The sequence below is a fragment of the Aotus nancymaae genome, unplaced genomic scaffold, assembly GCF_030222135.1.
Source record: "Aotus nancymaae isolate 86718 unplaced genomic scaffold, 86718_ANA_hifiasm-v0.15.2.pri h1tg000062l, whole genome shotgun sequence".
In the NCBI taxonomy this organism is placed as follows: Eukaryota; Metazoa; Chordata; class Mammalia; order Primates; family Aotidae; genus Aotus; species Aotus nancymaae.
The window spans coordinates 34,449,398-34,473,473 of NW_026988476.1; the positions used below are offsets into that span (position 1 = coordinate 34,449,398).

Consider the following 24,076-nt stretch of genomic DNA (forward strand, 5'->3'; position numbering starts at 1 on the left):
AAATTGGATTGAATTATATCCTTGGATCTTCTGAAACCCTATGAAGCAGGTACTCACGTTATCCCCACTTTATGAAGAAGTAAACTGAGGCCCTGAGAGTTTTCTTTGTTTGCTCAAGATCACCCAGCTAGGACTCAAACCCAATTTGACTTAAGAGCCCTCACTCTTAAGTACTGTGCTGGATTGGCTCCTCTTATTCAAAAATTCTTAGTAAGTAAAGAGATATCTGCACCCCCGTGTTTGTTGCAGCACTGTTCACAAGAGCCAAGATTTGGAAGCAACCTAAGTGTCCATAAACAGATGACTGGATAAAGAAAAAATGGTGCATATTGCAGTGAAGAGCTATTCAGTCATAAAAAAGAATGAGATCCTGTCATTTGCAACAGTATGGGTGGACCTGGAGAGTGTTGTGTTAAGTGAAATAAGCCAGGCACAGAAAGCCAAATATTGCATGTGCTCGCTTATTTATCGGATCTAAAAATCAAAACAACTGGACTCATGGAGACAGAGAGTAGAACAATGGTTACCAGAGTCGGGGGTGTCGGGGGAGGTGGGGGTGGTTAATGGGTACGAACATAGAAAGAATGAGTAAGACATAGGATTTGCTAGCACAGCAGAGTGACTAAAATAAAAAATAATTTAATTGTACATTTAAAAATAAAAAGTATAATTGTGTTGTTTGTAATACAAAGGATGAATGCTTGAGGTGATAGATACCCTCCCCCTCAAGAAAGGAATATATATTTAGACCTATTTCTAAGCAAAAGAGTCCATGTCAGGACAGTATGTGAACTATGATTCAGTCATGATGTGTACTTATATACGGTGTGCATGTGCGCATGTATAAACAAAACAAAAATCTTAGTAAGTAGATGGGAATTATGTCACATCTTAGCAACCTCAGTTGAGGCAGAAATTGGGGATGGAAAGTGGGAAAAAGAGGGAAAGATCCAACCTTCATTCCTCTCCTGCAGAACTCAGCTTCAGCCCCTCCTGTCCTCATCCACTCCTTTCCCCCGGCCCCAAAGCCCTTCTACCCAATCTCATGCTTGTCCTCATCTTCTCCATCCACAACCCCATTACCATCCAATCCCACCCGATTCCTTCTTTATCCCTGTTTCATTCTCATCCTCATCCCTATTCCTGGGAGACAGGGTTTGGGATGGGCTTTGTCCCAAAGCCTGAGACCAACATCTCTGTAACCCAGAGCAAGGAAGATTTGCTTTCTTTGACACTGTTTATATGATCATTTCCATGAATTCCCTCGTGAGCCACCTTTCATCTTTCTCTAGGACATTTTTGTAGCCTCCCTTGTTTACACATTTGTCAGAGTCTAATCTCTCCCCTGTGTACACTCGTGCAGTGGGTGACCTCACTTTCTGAACCCAAGGGTGTATTGCCCAATAGCTGCCTGATCCCGGCCTTCCAGCCCACTTCTCAAAGAGTTGGTCACAAAGCCCCAGCAAGGGTAGGACCAGGTTAGAGTCCAGGCAAGTGCTGAGGCTGAAGACACTTTTACCCTCTCTGCAAGTTCTTGACTTTGATCCCTCTCATTCAGTGGCTTTCTGGGAATCTATGCAGGGTTAGACAGAGCAGCCAGGTCACATGAATACATGCTTAGGGCTGACATCTAGAGCCTGACTGGGGTGTGGAGTCAGGACCAAGGCCAGGCAGGCCGAGTTCCATCTGAAGTGACTCAAGATAATGACAGCATGTCCCTCTGTCCAGCTGGACATAAACTTGGCATTGCCTGGGATTTGGGCAAGAGTTGCTTGGGGATACATCTTCAGTGATCACAAGTCTTTGGGAGATCCCCACTTAGGCCCTTCCCTGACTTAGGGAAGTCAGGGCTAAGGAGAGAGTGTCATGGATAATCATGACAGCCATGTTAATGCCATTCTCCAGTCTAGCAAGGATGGGTGAATTAGGATGGGATGAATAAATATTTTGTGCAGTTTTTACAAAGGCATAGGGAGGAACTGCAGGGTCAGATTTGGGAATAAAGCTAAGGCTGAGACTGGAGGGGCTGGAATTCAGGATTACTGACTGGTTGTACATTTGGTAAGGGCAGGAAGGCTGGAGGGCTGCAGGAATGATGCCGTTGATGAATAGGTGAACTCATAATCATCAGGCAATTGTAGAACACAGGCTCCTGCCTTTTCTCATCCGTATACTTTCTGGGCCAATATTGCTATCTGACTTCCCAATACTCTCACAGACATTTGAATAAATGAGGAAGAGGCCCAGAAGAGTTAAGGGATTTCCCTCTATAGCTCTTTACAGGTAAAGTGGACACTAGAATCCAGGTCTCTTGACTCCTGGTTGGTGCTCTTCCAGCCTTGTCACAGAGATACCTTCAACATAGGGGGTTGGTAACTAGAGGCATTTGGCCTGGCTGAAGAGGTAGGGTGGGGCCAATGAGGAGATGAATCTGGTCTGAAGCTCTCCCTCACAGGTCCAACTGGCTGGAGAACTGTATGAGCCAGCAATTCCACTCGTAGATACATACTCAAGAAAAATGAGTGCACTATGGCCACCAAAAGATGGGTACAAGAACACTCACAGCATTTTTATTCATAATCATTCAAAATTCAAAACAACCCAAGTGTCCGTCAACAGAGGAAGAAAGAAACTGTGGTACATCTTTACAATGGAATACTACTCAGCAATGAAAAGGAGCAAACTGCTGATGCACACAACAGCGTGGATGAATTACAAAGGCATTATGGTGAATGAAAGAGGCCAGTCTCAAAAGAGTACGTTCAGTATGACCAAAACTGGATTTGGTAGAAATCACATCAGTGGTTGCTTCTAGGAGTTAGGGGTGACTAAGTGGATGGGGGTGCAAGGGAAGTTTCTGGGGTGATAGAAATGTTGAAATGTTCTATGTCTTGACCTGGGTGGTGGTAAAACATGTACATGGTCACTTATTATACCTCAATGTAAAATATTGTACAGCTCAGCTTTTTAGGAAACAGCTAGATGAAGAAGGAAAAGAAAAGGTCTTAAAAAGCTGAGTGCAGAGGGGATGTTTCAGAGTGGCTCTTGCATAAGGTCCCTATCTGCCTGGGACTGATGGGGTTTCCTGGGGCAAAAGACTTTCAGTGCTAAAACTGGGCAGAGTCCTGGGCAACCTAGGACAGCTGGTCACCCAACTGCTGTGGAAGAGGGGAACTGAGAGTGAGTTCTGAACATCTAACAGAGAGGCTGTTCTCCCTCAGCCCCAGAGCCCAGGGACCACTCTGGTAGACACAGAGAGGAGCCTGCCCAGGGACCAGGGCAGTGGGTATCACCAGTGACATCAAGGATATCAGGGCTGGGGAGGCATCGTTGTTTCCTAGTACCCTCCTCAAGGTTGCTGACCCTTTGGGAGTGAGAAGGGGGAGAAGTAGGGCTGCTCCTTTTGGAGCTGGAGGGAAAAGACCTGGAGACAGAGTTGAGGCAGTCGGGCTGTCCAGGTTCTAGGCACCACGGCTTCTGCACTGGGCTCTGAGGGGAATCTCAGCCAGAGTATCCTAGCCTCCTCCTCCTTCAAATGTCAGGTCAACCAAATACCAATGCATGCATCGATTTTGTGGAAGTCAATCAGAGATGTGGGGAGCTACTGGAGATAAGCACTGTTGTACCTCTTCACCTCCACACTTGTCACAAGCAGGGACTGTCCCCTCCCCACTTTGCTCAGAACCTGTCATGGTGCCATGGCTTGAGCTGGGGTAGGGAGTGGTCTTCTTCATTTTCTCATGCATGGGACAGACAGGGTGATGAGGGAGCGGCTCTGCAGCCCTCCAGCTGAGGCTCAAGGTGGATTCTGACGGAGAGATTGTCAGCAGGGCTAGGCAACTTAGGTGCACAGAAGAGAAGGCAAGAGACAAAGCAGCAGCCGGGGAGTGCAGGTTCAGAAGTTCTCGTAGTGGTGCATGAAGTGGGCTCGGTCCTGCCTGTTGACAAGCTGACAGGCCTTCTCTACATTCTTAGTCATTCCTGGAGGGCCACAGCTGAACACCCCAACCTTGCGCACCTGTCAGGGGATTGGAGAGAGAGGGGGGCTTGCAGCCTGGAGGTGCTCACTCTCCTTCCCTGAAGCCCTGGTCATTCCTGAGCCCGGCTGGAATGACCAGGCTTCAAGCCCAGGCCCTGAGAAGGAGGCTTGAGGTGGAGGGGGTGGAAGTCCTTCTCCAACACTTGACCCCATCTTAGGGCCAGCCTAGCGGGGAAAGTTCTCTGCTCAGAACAGAGCAGCAGGGTGCTTCAGGGCCAGGATGTCCTGGAGGGGAAGGTCAGAGTAGCATGGTGGGAGGGAGTGGGACTGACCTGGGGGTGGACCTCCTGCAGGGAGTTGAAGAAAGGCTCGAAGGGGGGGCGGCCAAAGTGGGTGACAGAGCGCAGGCCCGTGAAGAGACTCCGGTTCAGCACCTTCTGGAAGTGCCGCTCACAGATGTACTGGGGGCACAGGGGCAAGTCAGACCAATGACAATCAGGGCCAGCACTCAGCCTGAGCCAGCCCACATAGCCCAGGAGACAGAGACTGGGGAGGGGAGGGAGCTGGAGGCTGAGGGTCGAGGCCACCAGTTCTGTGCCTTCTGCAGCTCAGTCTGGTTGTCCACCCACCTGCCTGGTCATCTGCTTGGCCATCTGCCTCACACTGCCAATCCATCTGCCTGCCAAGCTGCCCTGCCTGGCGGGCCTTGACATACCAGCATGGTAGTCCTGAGGTCGAACTTCTCAGCCAGCTGGGTAATGTAGATGTGCACAGACACCAGGTCCTGGTGGTCATTCTCCTCCACCTCTCGGATGATGTCAGCCAGCCACTCAAACTGACGCTGGGTCCTTGTCACCCAGATGAAGTAGATCTGGGGACACATGGCTGGAGCTCAGGTCCCAGCTCAGCTCAGCCTCCCTAGATCCCAGGTCCCTTCACCTGGGAGGCTAAGAAGCTCCAGACTGAACACCTACAGACACCAAAGCTGTGGCAGGACCCACCAGCCTGATCCCAGGCTTCCAACTGACAGGTCCCAGCAGAGGCCCTTCTGGCTACACCTCCAACCTCCCTCCAAGCTTGGCATCTCAACCACTGGGGTAAGAATGACCCCTTTAGACTGAGTGCCTGGAGTCAGGAGCTTCTGTCATGGTCAACCACTGTGATGTGGGGACACAATTTGGCCACCTGTTCCCCATTTGGCAAATGAGGGAGGGCTGCTCACCTTTTTACAAAGCATTTGGCTGCCCAAGGATGACTTGAAGACCAGGTCTTTGAGGATGGAGGCAAAGGGGGTGACCCCAATGCCCCCTCCCACCAACACTGACACCTCAAATTTATGCCACTCCTGGTGTCCCTCTCCAAATGGTCCATCAAGGTACAGCTGCCAAGAGAAAGGGGAGATGAGATGAGATGAGCCCTGCCCCAGCTGTGATGCCAGAAATGGCGACACAGGCAGAGGGAGGATACAGAAAATCATAGTCTTTTCTGTGGCACTCCAGTCCTCTTCCTCTCCCAGGCTGGCCCTGGGATGGCTGGAGCTTCTAGTCTCAGGATAGGGGAGGGTAAAGACCCTCTGCCAATGCCAGAGGCCCAAAAGCAGGGTTTCCAGTGACGGGCACCTTCGGGAATCCAGCGCAGCCACTGCCCCTTGGGGGTGAGTAGATCTCCCTGAGGCGAGTGGTCCAGGGCCCCACCGCCCGGATGTGCAGGCTGAGTGTGTCTTCATGGGGTGCGGAGGTCAGTGTGAAGGGGTGGTACTCAGTGGTCCCCAGAGCCAGGCAGGCAATCCGCACCCACTGCCCCGACTTGTACTCAAAGCCCTGGGGCCGCTGGAACTGCAGGTAGGTCACTCCTGGAGGTCATAGGCAGGGAAAGACATAGATCAGAAGGCCTGCTCCTGGTACCAGAGGACTGACAGGCACCTGTCCTCTCCACACTCCTGAGGCCTGCGGAGTAGTCACATGGTCTGAGCAAGTGGGGCTCCTGGGGCTAGGAGTAGGAGGGTCCCCTTCTCTGTTTCCCAGGTAATGCAAAAGCTGGGTTTCTCTGCTCCCATGTTCCAGCCCCTCTCCTCCTCTGTATTCCCTCTTCCTATGAATGGCCCAGGCCTCATACCACTGCCTTGAATACCAATCTGCAGGCTAGAAAGAACTCAGGCTCACCAGGGACCATCTCAGTGGCCACCAAACTTCCATCTGACGGTTATCTTTCTACACGCCTCCTGCACTATCATTTATCTGATATTTTTCTTTGAACTGACTAACTTTTCCAATTCAATTTGTCTTGGGAGGAAACTTTATCATTAAGGTAAGTGGAAAACCAGTATCATGTGTTCTAAGTGGTAAATTACATATTTTGTTACCAAATTTTAGTTGGATACTGTTTGTTACCTGACCACAGCTGAGCCTCAGGCCTGATCTTTCTGTTGTGAAAGGAGATTTGCAAGTGCTAGAGAGTAGAAAGGCATACTAACGCCACTCTGAGATTTTGTCCTTGAGTAATCTCAATTGAAATAATATTGCAATCAGATTAATTTTTTTACAATGTGGGTCCTGAAGGTTAGATAGTCCTGCGATACATAAAATCATTTTTGCCGCCCTCTGTGTTGATACCAATCCCGACTTTGGCCAACACGGACTCTCAGCAACAGACTGGCAATCTGGGCATTTGCCTGTCTCTGAGAGAAGGAATGGGGCAGGCACAGATGGCTTCCTGCCCTGCACTTCCTCTGCACCCAGGCCACACGTGGGGGCCTTTCCCATCCTCTTCCTGCCCTGCACTTCCTCGGCACCCAGGCCACACGTGGGGCCTTTCCCATCCTCTTCCTGCCCTGCACTTCCTCTGCACCCAGGCCACACGTGGGGCCTTTCCCATCCTCTTCCTGCCCTGCACTTCCTCTGCACCCAGGCCACACGTGGGGCCTTTCCCATCCTCTTCCTGCCCTGCACTTCCTCTGCACCCAGGCCACACGTGGGGGCCTTTCCCATTCTCTTCCTGCCCTGCACTTCCTCTGCACCCAGGCCACACGTGGGGGCCTTTCCCATCCTCAAACCCCTCTGTATGCACTCGCAGCCACCTCTTCTCAGGGTCACTTCTCACTGTCTGCATGTCTCCTGGGAGTTAAGCACAGCCCTCCCTGGGTCTGCTTCCATCAGGAAATCTTCAGGAACCCCAGAGAGGGGATATTTTTTGGAGACAGGGTCAGAGGCAGCGATGGGGTCGGGAGGCGTGGTGAGCTGTCTCCCTATGTCTGAAGATTTGGCCCCTGTCGCTCCCAACCCAGGTCAGGTCAGTCCTAGTACCTGAGGGCAGCAGCTCCGCCTTCACCACACTGATCTCCACCTTCTTCCGGCTCAGGCTCACCAGCTTGTCACCCCCATAGATGATTGCCGGGACCAGGAAGTAGATGTGGAAAGTGGGCAGCTGGATCAGCGCATAGCTGCCATGGATGATGAGCTGGAGACATGGCCAGTTAGTACAGCTCAGGCCCAGCCAGGCCCCTGCCTGGTACCCCCTCTTGCCCAGGCACTAGGCTGAGGTCTTGGGTCTTAAATCTCAAGGTCTCATTCTGAGATCTTGGATCGAATTCTCCCTCCTTCCTCCTTCACCTTCCCGCCCCATCCTGAGGGCCCTGCTCCATGGCCTGGCCCAGAGAAGTCACTCACCAGGGCATAGAGCAGGACATAGAGGTGGTGGGTCAGCCAGAAGCCCCGGAAGCTGCGGCGGCGGAAGTGGTGGGAGGCGAAGACGTACATGATGGCCAGGACCACCAGCAGGAGCACCCCGGTCATACCTGGGGGCAGGAGGACTGGGCCAGTGAGTAGTCTCAGGATTTCAGCTTGGGCTGAAGAAACAACAGCACATTCCCCTATCCCGCCCTTCTTCCTCTCTCATCCTTCCGGGGCCCCCGGAAAAGCCTGCCTGGAGGGATTGGAGCTGTGGCTTGTCTTGCAGGCTAGAAAGAGACCCTATGGCCACTACAGACAAGTGAATATTCACAGAGAGTTGGAGACAAAAGCAGAAGTTCTCAGACAGAACCTCCAGATCCCACATTTCCTACCTGGGACGGTCTGGAAGAACCACCAGTAGAACTTCTGGGGAAGCTTGGACCTGGGGAGCAAAGGCACCTTGAGCCTCTGGCTGGGGCAGGAGGGGCTCCAGCACTGTCACACCACATCATGACTCCTTTCCTGCTGGCCCTGACTGCTGAGGGTATGGGCCCTCCATCCAGATGGTCAGGGATCCTTCCAAGGAACTTGGCACCCAGCCTTCGATGGTTCCACCCTCTGTACTCAGCAATTTTTCCTCCTGTGTTATCCTGAACTCTTACTGTGGTTGACTCCTGCTTCCCTGAGTCCCTGGTTCATTATTCTGTAAGCTCCATGAGGGCAGGGATTTTTGTTTCATTCCCTGCTCTATCCCTAGGCTTAGAACAATACAAGACACACAGCAAATCTCAGTAAGTAGTTGTTGAATGACTTGAATGACTGCATGTATCTTGATATCCCTACTCTGGCATCTGGGTGAACACATGGGACATGCTACATAAATGTCTGCCCAGTGAATGGATGGAAGACAGAGATGGCAAACTGTGTATCAGGTACATATGGGAAAGAGTCTCTGAGTTTATCTTCCAGACACCTTTCCTGGCCAATCACAGCCAACTTCCTTCCTGAGGGCAAGAAGTTTACCGTTCAGCTTCCGTGGGGTGACTAGCTTAGCGCTGAGCTTCTTGCTGAGTGTCTAAGGCTGTCTATTTCTTTTTTCTTTCTTTTCTTTTCTTTTTTCTGAGTGTCTTGCTCTGTTGCCCAGGCTGGAATGCGGTGGTGCTGATCATGGCTCACTGCAACCTCACACTCCTGGGTTCAAGCAATCCTCCTGAGTAGCTGGGACTACAGACATGCGCCACCATGTGCCACTAATCTTTTTACTTTTTGTAGAGATGGAGTCTCACTTTGTTGCCCAAGCTGGCCTGGAACTCCTGGCCTCAAGTGATCCTCCTGCCTCAGCCCTCCCAGAGTGTTGGGCTTACAGGTGTGAGCCACTGTGCCCTGCCTATTTATTTTTCTATTATACCCTTAGGCCCACCCTAGGAGTCCCAGGAGAAACCTTCCCCAGAACTGACCCATCATTCACAAAGACGTTGGGGAATACGCAGGCCAGCAGGCTGAGGGGGCTGACTGAGAAGATATAGACATTGACCGCGTGGCCAGCACTGTGCAAAACTGAAAGAAACAGACCCTGTTAGAGATGACAGCCAGGACAGACCCTACCTCCAAGCCTGAGGGAGGGAGGAGGCATGGGAGGAGAGATGGAGGCATAAGGAGCTCTATCTCCTCAGTTTCCCCCAACGAGACCCAAGGTGCTACAGCAAAGAGGAAGAAGCCTGGGAGCCACGTACTGGCCAGGACAACAGCAGCCATGGCGATCCAGCGGTGGAAGTCCACCGCGGCGTCGAAGGGCACGTAGCGGTTGAGGAAGGTTTCTCGCAGGAAGGTGATGAGGTTGCGGCACATGGTGAGCAGGATGTAGGAGAACATGAAGGAGACACTGGCCGCCGTGCCCCGTGACAGGATGATGCCCACGAGGGTGGTCTGTGCAATGTCCGAGGGTGGTGAGGCAAAGGCATAGTCTGGGGCCAGAGTGGGGTTAGATCAGCTTGGCACAAGAGGCCAGGGTCCTGAGCCCTGGGCTCTCCCATACAGACGCTGAGGGTCAGAGGGCTCGCCACTCCTCTCCAAGGGTCGGAGCCTGCTCCCTGCCCACTGCCCACAGCCTGGAACTCTTACAGTAAGCACGCTCTGCAAACAGGCCAACACAGATGGCCGAGAAGATTGCGATACACACGATGTGCCTCCGGTAGTTCTCCACGAAGCGCTTGTACTGCTGCAGCTTTTGGGCTAGGAGGCCTCGCTGCATCTTCTCTTGCAGCGCCTCTGTGTACAGCCGGGGAGAGGGCACTGCCGCCCTATAGCAAGGGGAGGAAGGGCAGCAGTGTGGTAAGGGCCCTCTGGCCTTCCTTTAATGCCACCCCATGAAAGGTGACCTGGGGAATCTGGCAGGCATCAGGATGGGCCACAACAGATGAAAGGAAAAAAGCAATCTAGGGCTTTCTCAGTCCTCCTACACTTTACTTCCGTCTGTGCTCCATCAACCCACTCCCTGTCTTCCTGCCATTCCCCCTCCTCCTGTCTGTTCCATCCTTGCCTCTTCCTGATCCCAGCACAGGCCTCAAGGCTGTACCCAAAGCAGACAGGAGCCAGGAGACCCCTTACTACCATCCTGTTGAGCCAGGACCCTTGCCTGAAGAATAGAGTGCAGAGGTTGGAAGAGGATGAAAAGTCATTCAACGCTATAGCCCCTCAGTCAGGTCAGGAACAAAATGAGACTCAGTATGGTCCCTTATATGTCAAGGATGTATGGCCAGGGCCTAGGGACTCTGAGACTTCTCTCCATGTCCCTTTGAGCCCAGGGCTTTGGGAAACACTCACTTTTTGCCAAACCTCTTCTTCAGCCCAGGGCCTCCCAGCTCTGGGGCTTCTGAGGCAGGGGGCCCCAGTCCCTGGGGGTTGGAGCTGAGAAAAAGAAATGGGGCTGTTCTCCCCTTGTCTTTGCAGCCAGGAGAAAACCGCCAGATCAGAGCATGACGTAGAGGTAGGGAGTGGCTCCTGGGACCAAGCAGGGGGCGCGGTGCAAAATGAACTAATAGGATCTGATGATTTGTTTTGTAGCATGATTCTGGCCTGGAGTGGCAGGGAGAGAGCCAGGCATCTGAGCAGCATAAGGTGACGGAGGCAGCTGGAATTTCTGTGCTATGGCTGAACAAGCACCAAGAGCTACTTTCAAAGGGCATATGCCTGATTTGCATGGGGTTGATCAGCCAATCCCATTCCCTTCATTTCTCTGCAGGGGGCTCAGCCAGGACAACCTGCCAGAACCCCATTCCTGCTCACCATTTCCCAGGTGTCCGAGTGATGAATGAGACTCGACAGCTGATATTTTGTTTAAAGATGTCTCTAATACCTAGAGAAGAGAACGAGAGGCAGGACTGGCTTCCCCACAAGGGCAGTGGGGTAGGATGGGAGACTGTGCTCTCCTCCCTCTTGGGAAAGTCATGTCCAGATCTCTGACTCCAGCCCTGTTTCCCTCCTTCTCCATACTAAGCGCTCACTGTACACAGGGCAGACGATGTGGCAACTTTGTGCAAGGAAGGGGACGTCCTCTTAGGTGGATGCAACCCTGTAGGTCCTTTGTGTAAAAGAAACAGTGCCTTGGCCGGGCGCAGTGGCTCAAGCCTGTAATCCCAGCACTTTGGGAGGCCGAGGCGGGTGGATCATGAGGTCAAGAGATCGAGACCATCCTGGTCAACATGGTGAAACCCCGTCTCTACTAAAAATACAAAAAATTAGCTGGGCATGGTGGCGCGTGCCTGTAATCCCAGCTACTCAGGAGGCTGAGGCAGGAGAATTGCCTGAACTCAGGAGGCGGAGGTTGCGGTGAGCCGAGATCGCGCCATTGCACTCCAGCCTGGGTAACAAGAGTGAAACTCCGTCTCAAAAAAAAAAAAAAAAAAAGAAACAGTGCCTCTTCCTCTGGCCAGATATATCCTAGACCAATGCCCATGGCTTTGGGCAGTGTGTAGGGTAGATTTCAACCTGCTCCTTGACCTCAGTGAGCAACTTTGTGCAGTAGACAACTTGCACACCTGTATGTATCATCCCAATTACATGTGCTTGGTTCTATACTAGGTACCAAGGTCTTGGGTCCTGCCCACCGGGCACTCTCATTTTGAAGACACACCCTGACTGCAACCATTCCTCACACACTTACCACCTCCACCTCCACCTTTGACACAGAGCTGTGTGAAGCGGAGCTCGCTGTCATGGTCCCGCAGCATGAAGTGAAAATCCTCCCACGTCAGCTCCTCCTTGTCCTGGAAGCCTGACTCTCGGAACATGGACTCCACCACCTCGGCCAGCTGGGCCTTGGACAGGCAGTTGTTGGAGATCTCGATGAAGGACCTGGGGGAGGACCAGAGACACAGCAGCCTGTCACCTATCAAGGTCAGGCTCAGGTAGGTGCAGGGTGGGGCAGGCCCTGGATTATCTAATGTGGTTACCATGACCCGGGAAATGGCACTGAGAAGGCGATCATCCAGCCTGCAGCTGACACTAAGCTGGGTGGAGTGGCCATGGACTCAAAAGGCAGAACAGAATTGAAAGTGACCTTGACCAATTGGAGAAAGCAGCTCTCAAACCTTAAACAGGGCAGCTACAACTGGGATGAGACTCTACTGAGTGCAGGGATATGTCAGGGTGTGCATGGCCCTCTCTCATGGCAGGCTCTCTGCCCACTCCCTTCTGTCGATGCCTCCCATACCACCCCTGGGCTCCCCCTTTCATAGTACGGTGGGGGCAGCAGGGTGCTGGGGAGGGGACTTAATGGCAATGCTGCTGCTTCCTTGTGCCAACACCCTAGGGCACAGGAGGGAGCATCTCCACACCCAACGTGACAGCACCCACAGTGGCACCTGCAATAGCCAAGCTCTGTTCATAGGTTGTGCTTTGGGACAGAAACAGACAGACTATGGACGTTTGTGTAAGTCCAGCAGCATGCTGAGCCTGCATGGCACAGCAAGCACAGCCACCACCTTAAAAACATCGTCCTACTGGGAGTAAGCAAGATACACACTGAGTTACAGGACAAGAAGGTGGGAACTCACCGGGTGCAGTGGCTCACGCCTATAATCCCAGCACTTTGGGAGGCTAAGGTGGACAGATCACCTGAGGCCAGGAGTTTGAGACCAGCCTGGCCAACACGGTGAAACCCCATCTCTACTAAAAATACAAAAACTAGCTGGACATGGTAGCTCACACCTGTAATCCCAACTACTTGGGAGGCTGAGGCAGGAGAATCGCTTGAACCCAGGAGGCGGAGGTTGCAGTGAGCCGAGATTATGCCACTACTCCAGCCTGAGTGACAGAGTGACTCTGTCCCAAACAAACAAACAAAGAAGGTGGGAACTCAGCCCTTGGAGGCCAGGACCCTCTCCTAGATTCCCTAGAGCCCCACCTGGGCCTGGGCCTTCAATGACAACCCAGTAAGGTACAGACTGCAGTAGCTTTGCCCTTTCAGAAGTCCTTGTCCGGTTGGGGTATCTGGACTATATGAGGGATGAGGCGGTTAAGGGGAATGCTTAACTCAATGGAGAAGCTTAAAGGGATAGACAAATTAAGATAATGGGGGCTGTTATATCTATGCTTTGTATTCATTTGCTCGCTTATTTCACTTTGTCTTAGTTAGTTATGTATGAAATGCCTGCCCTGTGCCAATCACAATGTGGAGAAGCTAGATTCAACAGGGAACAAACCCTGCCCTTAGGGAGCAGAGGGGAGCTGTGTTACTGACACATTCATTGTCTTCAGGAATGAGAAACACAAAGCTGCTCTTTATTTTATCAGCACATCAAAACCAGAAATGGCTGAAGATGCAGGAAGAATGGTTGGAATATAGCGAAGCCTTCCACGTTTCTCTTCCTATCATGGTGATGAATATTGGAACAGTGACCAACATCATCCATTCACAATTTCACTGGGGAAAGCAGTGTTAGGCACGCTGTAAAGCGGTTTACAAAGATCCAAGGGCATCCAAAAGGGGTTAGTGGATTTTTGTTGTTGGCCATATTGGTATTGGGTTTTTGTTTTTTTAACCGGGGAGACTTTTCTGGCTGGTGTTGACAGTGCAGACAGAGACTCTCCCAGAGGCAGGAGTCAGTCAGGTAAACTTTTGAAAGTGGATACTCTGAGAGTTTAGGATGTAGTGTTCAGGCCACCCCACAACACAGATGACCACATAGCCTCTTTGCTAGCCCTCCTCTGACTCGACCTGTTTTCCTGTTTGAAACACACCAGGAAGTCTCAGGATTAGAAAGGCACACCCCATACCGCATCATAGTGAAGAATTCGTCCTTGGAGAGGAAGCCATTCTCATCCAGGTCATACATGGTAAACATCAGACGGGACTTATCCTCCGGGGAGCCTGGGACGAGAAAAGGGGATGCAGGTCATCTCCTTGCTGAAAAACCCTGGGTCCTTGGATAGCCTGCCACCTCCCAGCCCCCACCTTTCATGAAGACCACCAGAATGTCCAGGAACTCCCGGAAGGACAGGTAGCCATTGCCGTCCTTGTCAGCCAGAGAGAACATGGATTCCACAAACATGTCCTGGGGCTTGAGGCCCAGGGACTCGGCAAACTCGGCCCTGCTCAGCTCACAAGTCAGGGCCTCCCGCACCTTCTGGGAGGAGTCCAGGGGCAGGGTCCCTGCATCGGCCTGGTTGATGTCCAGCACCTGCACTTGGGCAGCAGCAGAGAGAGGGAGAGAAGGAGGTGAAGCCTGTGCTGGAAGCAGTTCAGTGACCCTTCACATCTCCCCAAAGTCCAAATCAGAAAGGCTGAACCCTGGTGGTTCTCCTGATCCTTAGATATACTGGGTGGGGCCTCTGTTCTAGAGATGGGGGAATCAAATCTCTAGCAGCCTGCCCATTTCTCCCTGGCCCCAAGAACTGTGAGCTTCATACAGTGGGGATGGTGCTGGGATAGGGAACAGGAAGAGCAAAGTTGAGGGCAATGAAAAGTGAGAGCCTATACTGGGGACTGAAGATGAGACATAGTAGACAGGCGGGAAGGGGCTGGGGCGGTGCCAATTCAGATAAGGCTGCCACGTGCCTATGATTTGGTCTCTGCCCATTACGCAAAATGTTTAAAAGTCACATCTAACAACCATTTTTTTTTTTTCCTGAGATGGAGTCTCGCTGTCACCCAGGCTGGAGGGCAGTGGTGTGATCTCGGCTCACTGCAACATCTGCCTCCTGGGTTCAAGTGATTCTCTTGCCTCAGCCTCCCAAGTAGCTGGGATTACAGGTGTCCACCACCACGCCCAGCTATTTTTTGTATTTTTAATAGAGATGGGGTTTTACAATGTTGGCCAGGCTAGTTTCGAACTCCTGACCTTAGGTGATCCACCCACCTTGGCCTCCCAAAGTGCTGAGATTACAGACATGAGCCACCATGCCCAGCCACAACCATTTTAAATGCCTACAATGTACCTACCACTTGGGCTAATAAGCACTGTACATAAAACAGTGTTTTTCAAACATTAGAGTATATCTGAATCATCTGGAGAGCTTGTTAAAACACAGATTGCCAGGCCCCACCCACAGAGTTCCTGATTCAGTCTGACTGGGTAGGTCAGACTGAACACGTTCCCAGGTGAGGCTGATGATTGGGTCCAGCGGCCAACCTCTGAGGACCACTCATGTAGACGATCTCACTGAATCCTCACAACAATGCAATGGGATGGACAGTTTTCATCACTGTTTTATAGATGAGGAAACAGAGATACAGAACAGTGATAATGTGACTTGTCTAAGGTCACACAGGTAAGTAAAGTGGCATTGCCAGGATTCAAAAAGCCTATCTGTCTCCAGGCCATAGAGCGGAAGCTTAGTTCACCCACAGGGGGTTCTATCGAGCCTAGGTTTCCTCCATTCCTGGGGCTGGGCCCATCTCCAAAAGGCACCGGTCATGGCACCTGAGCAAAAAGGTGTCTGAAGAAGATCTCCAGGATGCGTTCCCGCTGCTGCTTGGTCACAGCCTTCCTAAATAGCTCCTTCTCACTCATTTCAGCCACATGGAGGCCCAGAGCCCAGCGCACACAGAAGTCCTGTAGTTGCTGCACGAAGGCTCCCCGTTCCTCTTCAGAACTAAACAGCAGCACCTGGGTGGGAGGAAGGCGGCACTGACGCAGGGAGCTTCCTGGAGCTTCTGCTTCCGCCTCCCCGTAAAGGATCTTGGGTTGAGAGGAGGGGAGAAAACCTCCTCCCATGCATCCAGGCCGGGGCCAGGTGTGTGGCCAAAGGGGGTCAGGTTGAGTCTGGAGGCCTCTGAAAGGAGCCCCTCTCCCCAGCAGCAGCTGTCATAGGTGAGCTCTATAACTAAGGATGAGGGGCACCTAAGCGTCCTCACTTATGAGAGTGGAGTCATGTGAGGGCAGCCCACACAGGGGTGGCAGGACCAGCCATACCAGGTCATACTCCTTGGGGATCTTGAGCAGCAGGGTGCGGCGCCCTCGGTTGCTGGACACGATGAGGTTGACCTGCTGCAGAGGCTGCAGCTGGACCAGGCGGAGCACAGTGAGACGCCTGTTTAGGACCTGCAGACACCTGTCTGGCAGCAGCTGGATGATGATGGGACAGTTCCTCTCCTTGGGGCCTGGCCACTCCATCACTGGGGACAGGATGATTGGGCCAGGTAGTTCAGCAGATGTCCCCAGGTCCCCGCCTTCAGGCTGATTCCACTGGAGTCTGAGCAGGCACCCTAAAGCCTGGCTTTCCTCCCACTCTGTAACTTGGTTCTCTCTCCCAGACTCCTCCCCACTCCCCCCTCCCTCCCCTCTCCTCTGCCCAGCCCCTTCTCACCTGGCACTCCATCTTTGGCTGCTTCCTTCTTCATGCTCTCTTTGCCTTTCTTTTGTAGCTTCTTGCGTTCTCGGCCCCGGAAATAGGCCACCACTCCAGAGAGAAGCAGACTCACTGAAGGGGATCAGAAGGAGCCAGTGAGGAGGGAGCCTCACCTAGAACGTCACTGAGGCTTCCACCACGGCCCCTCCCTTCCAAAGGTTCCTTGAGCCTGATCTCAAACTGTACCAAATAGCCACCCCCTCAGGTCAGCAGGAAATGAGGGGCAGTGCCAGTCTGCGGGGAGACTGCATAAGAGCTCACCTAAAGGAAGGCAGCAGAGAGCCACGATGGTGATGGCAAAACCAGGACTGCTGCCCTCAAAGAAGTCAAGCACGGTCAGCGGTGCACACTGGGGCAAACCATCAGTTGTGAGCTGTTTAGGCTGAGGGCAGGGTGCACCTGAGGGAGAGGGCATAGAAGACCTCAAAGTCTGAGGATCCCGCAACTTGGCCAGACCTCTTTCCCCTCTATCTTACCAAGGACCAAGATATCATCTGTCTTCCCCAGGCCCACCTCCCTGAAACTGTCTCCCTCAAAAAGTCACCATCCATATCCCATCTCTTGGCATCTACCCCATCCACCCCTTCTCGACTGTAGGGTGCATCTTATGTGCCAGTTAAGGTCCCAGCCTAATGCAGGCCTCCCAGCCCACCACAGAAGGTGCCTGGCTCCCTGGACAGCACCAAGTGATTCCCCCACACACTCAATTTTGATCCTTCTCTGGCCACTGTCACTCACTTGTGTTCTCCCAGGACACTTACCTTTATCCCAGACAAAGACACTGGGCTGCAGAGCACTGGGGTCAACGTTGATAACAGCAACCAGCACATCCCGCAGGGTGGTATTTCGGATTTCTTCAATCTCCTTCTTGGAGAACAGCCTAAGATGGAGGAAGTAGAAGTCATTGGGATGGGAAGGGGATGCAGGCCTCCAGCAACCCCAGGCCCAAGGACCCAGTGAGAAAGAGACCCAGAGGAGCCAGGTGAGGCAGCTCACACCTGTAATCCCAACACTTTGGGAGGCCAAGGCGGGTGGATCACTTGAGGTCAGGAGTTCGAGACCAGCCTGATCAACATGGTAAAACCCCATCTCTACTAAAAATGCAAAAAAAAAAAATTAGCTGGGCATGGTGGTGCAGTAAGTAGAGTAATCCCAGCTACTCAGGAGGCTGAGGCAGGAGAATTGCTTGAACCTGGGAGGTGGACGTTGCATTGAGCCAAGATGGCACCACTGCACTCCAGCCTGGGCAACAAAGCTAGACTTTGTCTCAATTAAAAAAAAAAAAAAAAAAAAGGCCCAGAGGCGTTGGGAAGTTGGGAAGGGGCTGGTGACTGGGAATCAAGGGCTCATAGAGGCTGTCTAAGGCCAAGCAGAGGGTTTGGGGCCCAGGCCAGGGAGGAGTCTGAGGTGGGGGGCCCAGGCAGGCCTTACCCATTCCTGGTGTTCTCAAACCAGTAGCGGTCACCATCCCGCAGCCGTGCAAACTGGTCAAGGACAATGGTGCTGAACAGGGGTCCAGGGTCCCCATGGCTCTCCAGGAGCCCCCCAGGGAGCAGCTCAAGCTTGGATAGGTCCTGGTTGTACAGGGCAGCTGTGGCCTCCAGCACCTGGAGCATCACAGGAGATAGGGGTGAGTGGTGCAGTGTCTTTTGTTGGGGGGGGGACAGCCACTGCTGCCCCCTCCCTCAGACACAGAACTAGCAGCTGCCTGGCTTGCTGCCCAGGCCTGATTTCCTCTATTAGATAAGTCCCCTCAGGCAGGGCAAGTCCAGTGGAAGGTTCAGTGTGTCCCTACCCACAGTGAGACCATGGTCAGGTGCCCGAGGACCATATCCTGTGACCATCACTACTCAGCCTGCCTGACCTCAATGTTAAGCAGCTTCAGGGGCACCCAGCCCTTGGTGTGGGACCCTGCAACAACAGGACAATGGCACCCAACTCAGGGGCCATCCTGCAGGAACGGTACAATGCAGTGGTTGGGAATATACTCTGGAATCAGATGGCTGAATTTAAGTCCTGCCTCTACAATTTACCAACTATGTCATCAGTAAAATGGGGACGATGATTATATATACCTTATGACATTATTATGTAGATTAAATGAGTCAACATATGTTAAGGGTTTGGAACAGTATTGCTATAGGAAAGCTTTAGCTGCCAGTATTATCATTACTATTTCTGACCTGTGGGTCCACATTAGGGTTGAGATCACTCCAGTTCTTTGGGGTGTCCAGCCCCCAGGCCAGCAGGGCCTGGCTATAGCTGGGCAGCCCCATATCTCGGCCACGTTGGATGCTGCTGGCCACATAGTCTGTACGGGAGAATTTGCCAGGGCCAGGCCAGTAATCTGAAGAGAGAAGATCAGACTTTGAGCTTTGTCCTCTCCACACTTTCTTGCCCTGCAGCCTTGTATCCAACTGTTGGCACTATGGTCCTTCCCTCCCCACTACCCCCAGCGATCCACATGAGATCTGTGCCCATGCTGACCTTGCCTTGCTGCAAGGCCAATGTCACCATGTGTGATCAGGGCCAGTTTTTCCAGTAAGACCCTTCCTTTAAGACTCAAGACTGAATATTCTAGTCACCAAGCAGTAAATTCCCTGTCCTATGCCTCCCTAATTTCAAGACAGGGCTGAAGAAAAACCTTTAGAGACCTAATTAAGCACCAAAGAGATTGTGATATCACCCCTTCCCAATACTCAGACATAGTTAATTTAAAATAAAAGCAATACAAAACTGTAAATTAAGCAAAAAAAAAAAAAAATGTCCAAAGTTCATTTTCTTCTTATGGCTACTTGAAGTCTGTGTTCGTGTCTGTGTTCCTGCATCATGGATGCCCTAGGTCTGCCTGCTGATGAACCCAGAGGGATCCTCAGGCTTCCTGGCCCCTTACCATCCACCCCTTCTGGCTCTGAGCTCACCCCTCAGATCTTCAACCACTATCCTGTCCTCCAGCTCCGAAATCTGGGAGGCCATTCCCAGCAGCAGCTCATTCACCTCCTGGGTACTGTTCAGATTGGGATTCTAGAAGCAAACAACACACTCAAGATAGGCGCTAGGGCCCCTACCCAAAGCTTAGTCTCTCTCAGCCTGGATCACTTTAGCACCCCAGGACAAAGGGCCCTTGGCCAGTCCCAGACTCTCTTGAGCTGTTGTCCCTGGATAATTTCCTCTACCCTTCATCTCCCAGGAACCTGGGGCAACCACACCCAAGAAGTGGGATTGTTGCTTTTCCCAGCCTGTTTGAAGAGACTGACCTTGACCCATCTTCCCCTGACCCTGACCCCAGTCTGACCTCCCGAATCCAGTAGTTGTTGCAGACCCTAAGAGCCTGGGAGTTTTGAAAACCCTTGTTCAGGACCTTCCGGAAATGACAGCTGGCATTTCTGAAATGGAGAACAAAGGGTGCCGTGAGGGAATTCTGGGAAGAATAAAAGATGGGGTTGAGTGTGCTGAGGGACTCAGTGGGGGTTCACTAGGATTGAGCAGTGGCCCAGGAACTTCCTTGAACATGGCAGAGATTTGGCAATGCGTGTTTACTGAAGATAGCTTGTGCTCCTAGTCCAGGTAGGGTGGGGAGAGGAGGGAAGGGGATGACCCAGCTGCTGGACAAATCCTACACCCAGCAAACAAAGTTCAGCCATTAGGAGAGCTGGGGAGATTTCCCGAGTAAGCTCAAACATCTTATCCCTGTTCCAGGGCTCCAGATTTTGCTTCCCTTCTCCAGTGAAACTGTGAAAGGGTGTGAAAGGCCCCAGCCTCCAAGGCAGCTCATTCTGCACCTTTCTCAGTGCGGTGCCCCCTCTCTGCCAGCCCCTCCCTCACCTCATGTAGACGCCGGGGGGCACCATGGTGGAGAAGAACTGCTCAGAGGCCACCACAAATTCCGGGGAGATGCTGGGGTCTAGGAAAGGACGGTATCCTGCAGGAAGAACACCGCGATGATAGGGAGATAGGTTCCTTGCCTCCCCATCCTCCCATCACACACACCTGTCTTCTTTCCCCTCAGGATTCTCAGCACAGATGACCTCCCACTCCTCACTCCCTCACCTGTATACTCCGGGAGTGTTTTCTGCAGGAAGCTGGGCAGCCACTCATACACTGCGATGTTCTGAGGGGCAGAGAGGGGCGAGGGGAGGCGCGAGTTGAACCAGGCGGGGCCTGGAAGGGTCTGAGCCCAAGGACGGCTTCCATGTGGAGATAAGGACCAGGCACGGGCAGTCATGGGAGAAACGATTCAAACAGGAGCGGTGTGAGGCCTGTCCCCGCAAGAACCAGGGCATTTGGGGCAGTGGGGGTGGGGAGGTGATAAATAATCATCACCAGCCAGATTTCACCTATAAACAGCGCGTGCCTCCCTATCATTTACGGGAGCTTCCCTAGACCTCGGCTGTCCGGGAAGGGGTTTCTGGGTGAAGGTTGTCCACGGATGGGGAGCTCCGTGGGCAGAGAAGTCTCCCGTGGACCTGCACGCAGAAGGGGGGACGTCGCGGGGCGGGGACGGCTGACCTGGTAGGTGGCGATGACCCTCTTGCGCGCGTGCTGGAACAGCTCCTCGTCCCCCCAGTCTGGGTGCTGGCGGGCCAGCCTCTGCGCGCACAGGTTGTGGTAGCGGAACCACAGCAGGCCCAGCGCCTGCAGGAAGGGCTCCCGGTTCCCTCGCTCCGCCCCGAAGGCTGCATCCGACGTGGGGTCGCAGCGGGGGAGATGAGCGGTAGCGTGACCCCGGGAGCCCACACTCGCAGACCCCCAGCCGGCCCCGTCTCGCCCTCGCGGCCTCACCGTACAGCCCCCGGGGCCCGCTCTGCCCGGTGGCGGGGTCGGGCGCCGCCCACATGAGCAGGGGGTTCTGCGAGTCTCTGGGGAAGGCGGGGTCGGGCCCCGACGCCAGCTGTCCCCCGGAGAAGCTCCGCAGCGCGTCGTTCCAGGAGTGCGAGGAGCCATAGATGGCGCTGCCGTCCAGCCAGCCAGTCACCTGGTTGGTCTGCGGGGCAAGCGTCAGGTGAGCCGGGGTCGTGGGGGCGGCGGCGGCCCAGGGAAGGCTGGGGCCCCCGGGGGTGTCCGGGGCTGGGGAGTGGGCGCCTCTCCCTGCCAGGCCCGCAGCCCGGGCCCCACCTGGCTGGGGTGCGGCCCCTTCCCGCCTCCTCCCCTGCCTCACCAGGTCCCGGGGGTTGCTGGGGCTGCGTCCGGTCTCTGGGTCCCAGCGGCTCCTCTGGAAGGGCAGCACCACGTCCCCGCGCTGGTCGGGGTCGAACACGGGGTCTCCAGAAGGGATGTAGATGTTGAGGAACTCGGCGGGGCAGCCGGGCGTTTCCACGTCCACCACGTCGGAAAGCACATGGTAGCCTGCGGGCAGGAGGTGCAAATAGGTGAGCAAACCGTCCGTATCGCACCCTCCCTCACGGCCAGGTCGGCCTCCAAGTGTCCTCAGGAGCCAAAAGACAGAGGTCCCAGTGCCAGCTCCGCTACCAGCTCTGCAGGTTAGCCCCAGGGAGCGTCAATTTTCTAATCTGCAAAGTCAGACTATAACGAGTTCCCTTTCTACCCAATTCATAAAGCTCTTGTGAGAATTAAAATGATATAATTTATGTAGGGGCCCCTCAAGTCAGTCCTCCTCCCTCTGGGTGGGGGCGGGGAGAGGTAAGACGGTTACTAACAAATGATGAGGAGAGCCGTGGCTGGGGGAACTCAGTTCCCAAGAGCTATAATGGGGGTCCAGTGACACCTCTAGTTTGGAGCAAGGCGTAAGAGAAAGATTAGTGAGCGAATATCACTGTGTCAAAGTCTCGAAGTGCTATTTAGAGAGGAAGTGGTTGAGAGTCTCAGATCTGTCTCCTGTGGACACACAGAGGGGATCTGACCCCTCCCCCAGGCTGAGCAGAGCTCCAGATCAACCCCACTGGTCTCCTCCTTATCCCTCACCGAAGAAGACCCCCAGCACTGTGCGGTTGCGGAGCGACGGCAGCCCGGCTTTGCCCAGCGTGGCGGCGTCGCTGAGCCGGCGCGGGTTGGGCAGCTGCGGCTCCTCCAGAGCCTCATACACACCGTCGGCGTAATTGGCTGGTACGCGGCGCTGCAGCCGGGAGCCTGCAGAGGCAGGGAGCGGGGCGCTAAGCACTCCATCCCCAAGAACCCCCTAAACCTCGCCCTAGCCTCCCTCAACCCCTATCCCTCTTCTCAGACGGAACGGTCTCTAAAGGGTCTCTTGGCCCCAGGAGCGCTGTGTAGACAGAGGATCTGCTGGGCGAGTGTTCCCCGCAGATTCTCTGCTCAGAGGCTCCCAGCACCCGCGAGCCGCGGCCCCAGCACCCGCGGCCGCAGGACGCACCAACAGCGCCACGCTCGTGGTGCCTCAGGTTGTTAAACCAGCCATCGTAGCGCTGCACTTCCCAGGACAGTGAGAGTGCGTCCTGACCGCCTGTGGACACAGAGAAGGGCCTCCTCAGCACTAGGCTCCCAGCTACCCCTCCCAGACCCGACGGCCTCAGACTGTCCCTCCCCAGCTCGAGGAGCGCCCCTAACCCGACCCAAGTTTCAGGCCGCACTAGGAAGTTTCCCATCCCGCTGAGCTGCGCAGCGAACTGACCTTCCAGTCTCAGGGAGCCGCTTGTCGCACTTTTCCCCTCCCTACCTCCCAGGGGATCCTGGGGGACACCCTGCAGCTAGAGGAGCCGAATACTTGCCCGCTGGATACAGGGATCCAATCAGCAGAGCTCCCAGGAGCATCAGTACCTCTGGTCTTGCACGGAGCATGCCAACCCTGCAGCCTGCGGGGCGGGGGTGGGGGTGGTAGGTAGTATGTGAAGGCCACTGTTAGGGTGTCCTCTATCCCTCCCCTCTCGTTCCTACAGAAGGAAAGAGGAGCGCCAGCTGTTTCCACTTCTGGAACGTAGCTGTTAGAAGCATCACTGAGGGCCTGCATCCGAACACCACTCTTTTCAGGACAATTGGCAGCTCCTGGAGGCAAGGACACTGTTCCCCATCCGCCACCCCCTCAGAGAGTTAACCCCCGACCATAGGAACCCACTGGGCAGGAGTCTCCTGGGGCATGTCAGTCCAGGGTGGGACTGATCCAGCCTCCCAGGGTGCGCACAATGTCTCGAATGTATCACCTCCATCACCAGCACTAATCCGACAGGCTCCCCTTCTCCTCCAGGAGGTAGGGAAGGGAAAGAGGCTACTGAGTTGGGAGCTAGGGACCTGCAGCACCCTTCCGCAATGAATCCCCCTTCCCCAACGAACTCCCCTTCTGCAATGAACGCCTGTGCATGATGAGCGAGGGCTAAGGTCAGGTCCAAAACTCTGGTCTAACCTGTGGTTTATGGTGGTATCGGGTTCAGATGTCTTCTTACCTCTTAAAAATCTTCACTTCTGTGCTCTACTTCTTGCCTTCACCCCCGCTCCTCCAGCTCCGCTGATCCTCAGCCTCCCTGGCTACACTCTCACCTTCCTCTCTGGGTCTTCGGTCTCACCGCCTCGCCAGTGTTGGCTCAGGACACACCTGCGCTGAATCTGAGCATCTGGACCCAGGGCTCACCCTCCTGCTGTGCAGGCGGGGCCCTTATTTGCATAACTTCTT

At 53.8% G+C, this 24,076-nt stretch overlaps 1 protein-coding gene across 1 annotated transcript; it reads right to left on the reverse strand.

The window, feature by feature from the left end:
- Positions 1 to 2,544: 2,544 nt before the first annotated feature.
- Positions 2,545 to 24,072, reverse strand: DUOX2 (dual oxidase 2). The gene is made up of 34 exons (XM_012442403.3): positions 23,850 to 24,072; positions 23,181 to 23,264; positions 22,826 to 22,915; positions 22,420 to 22,584; positions 21,656 to 21,843; positions 21,280 to 21,481; positions 21,007 to 21,173; positions 20,548 to 20,608; positions 20,323 to 20,419; positions 19,793 to 19,883; positions 19,419 to 19,521; positions 18,681 to 18,844; positions 17,929 to 18,104; positions 17,259 to 17,377; positions 16,759 to 16,896; positions 16,456 to 16,569; positions 16,062 to 16,264; positions 15,570 to 15,755; positions 14,102 to 14,327; positions 13,924 to 14,017; positions 11,810 to 12,000; positions 10,933 to 11,002; positions 10,471 to 10,554; positions 9,769 to 9,947; positions 9,381 to 9,611; positions 9,105 to 9,204; positions 8,040 to 8,089; positions 7,645 to 7,772; positions 7,282 to 7,435; positions 5,599 to 5,831; positions 5,202 to 5,360; positions 4,695 to 4,850; positions 4,312 to 4,440; positions 2,545 to 4,018 (listed from the first exon to the last, which is right to left on the reverse strand). Exons 2-34 carry the CDS (start codon positions 23,248 to 23,250, stop codon positions 3,896 to 3,898), a joined length of 4,641 nt encoding a protein of 1,546 aa, XP_012297826.1. The 5' UTR covers positions 23,251 to 23,264; positions 23,850 to 24,072; the 3' UTR covers positions 2,545 to 3,895.
- Positions 24,073 to 24,076: the final 4 nt, after the last annotated feature.

Bases quoted from the DNA above. Each gene is read 5' to 3' on its own strand.
- DUOX2 (XM_012442403.3), bottom strand. From the start codon at position 23,250: ATGCTCCGTGCAAGACCAGAGGTACTGATGCTCCTGGGAGCTCTGCTG. The intron at 21,844-22,419 runs GTGAGGGATAAG...TCCTGCCCGCAG, and splicing joins AGTGCTGGGGGTCTTCTTCG to GCTACCATGTGCTTTCCGAC. The intron at 10,555-10,932 runs GTGAGCAGGAAT...TCTTTTTCTCAG, and splicing joins ACTCGGACACCTGGGAAATG to CTCCAACCCCCAGGGACTGG.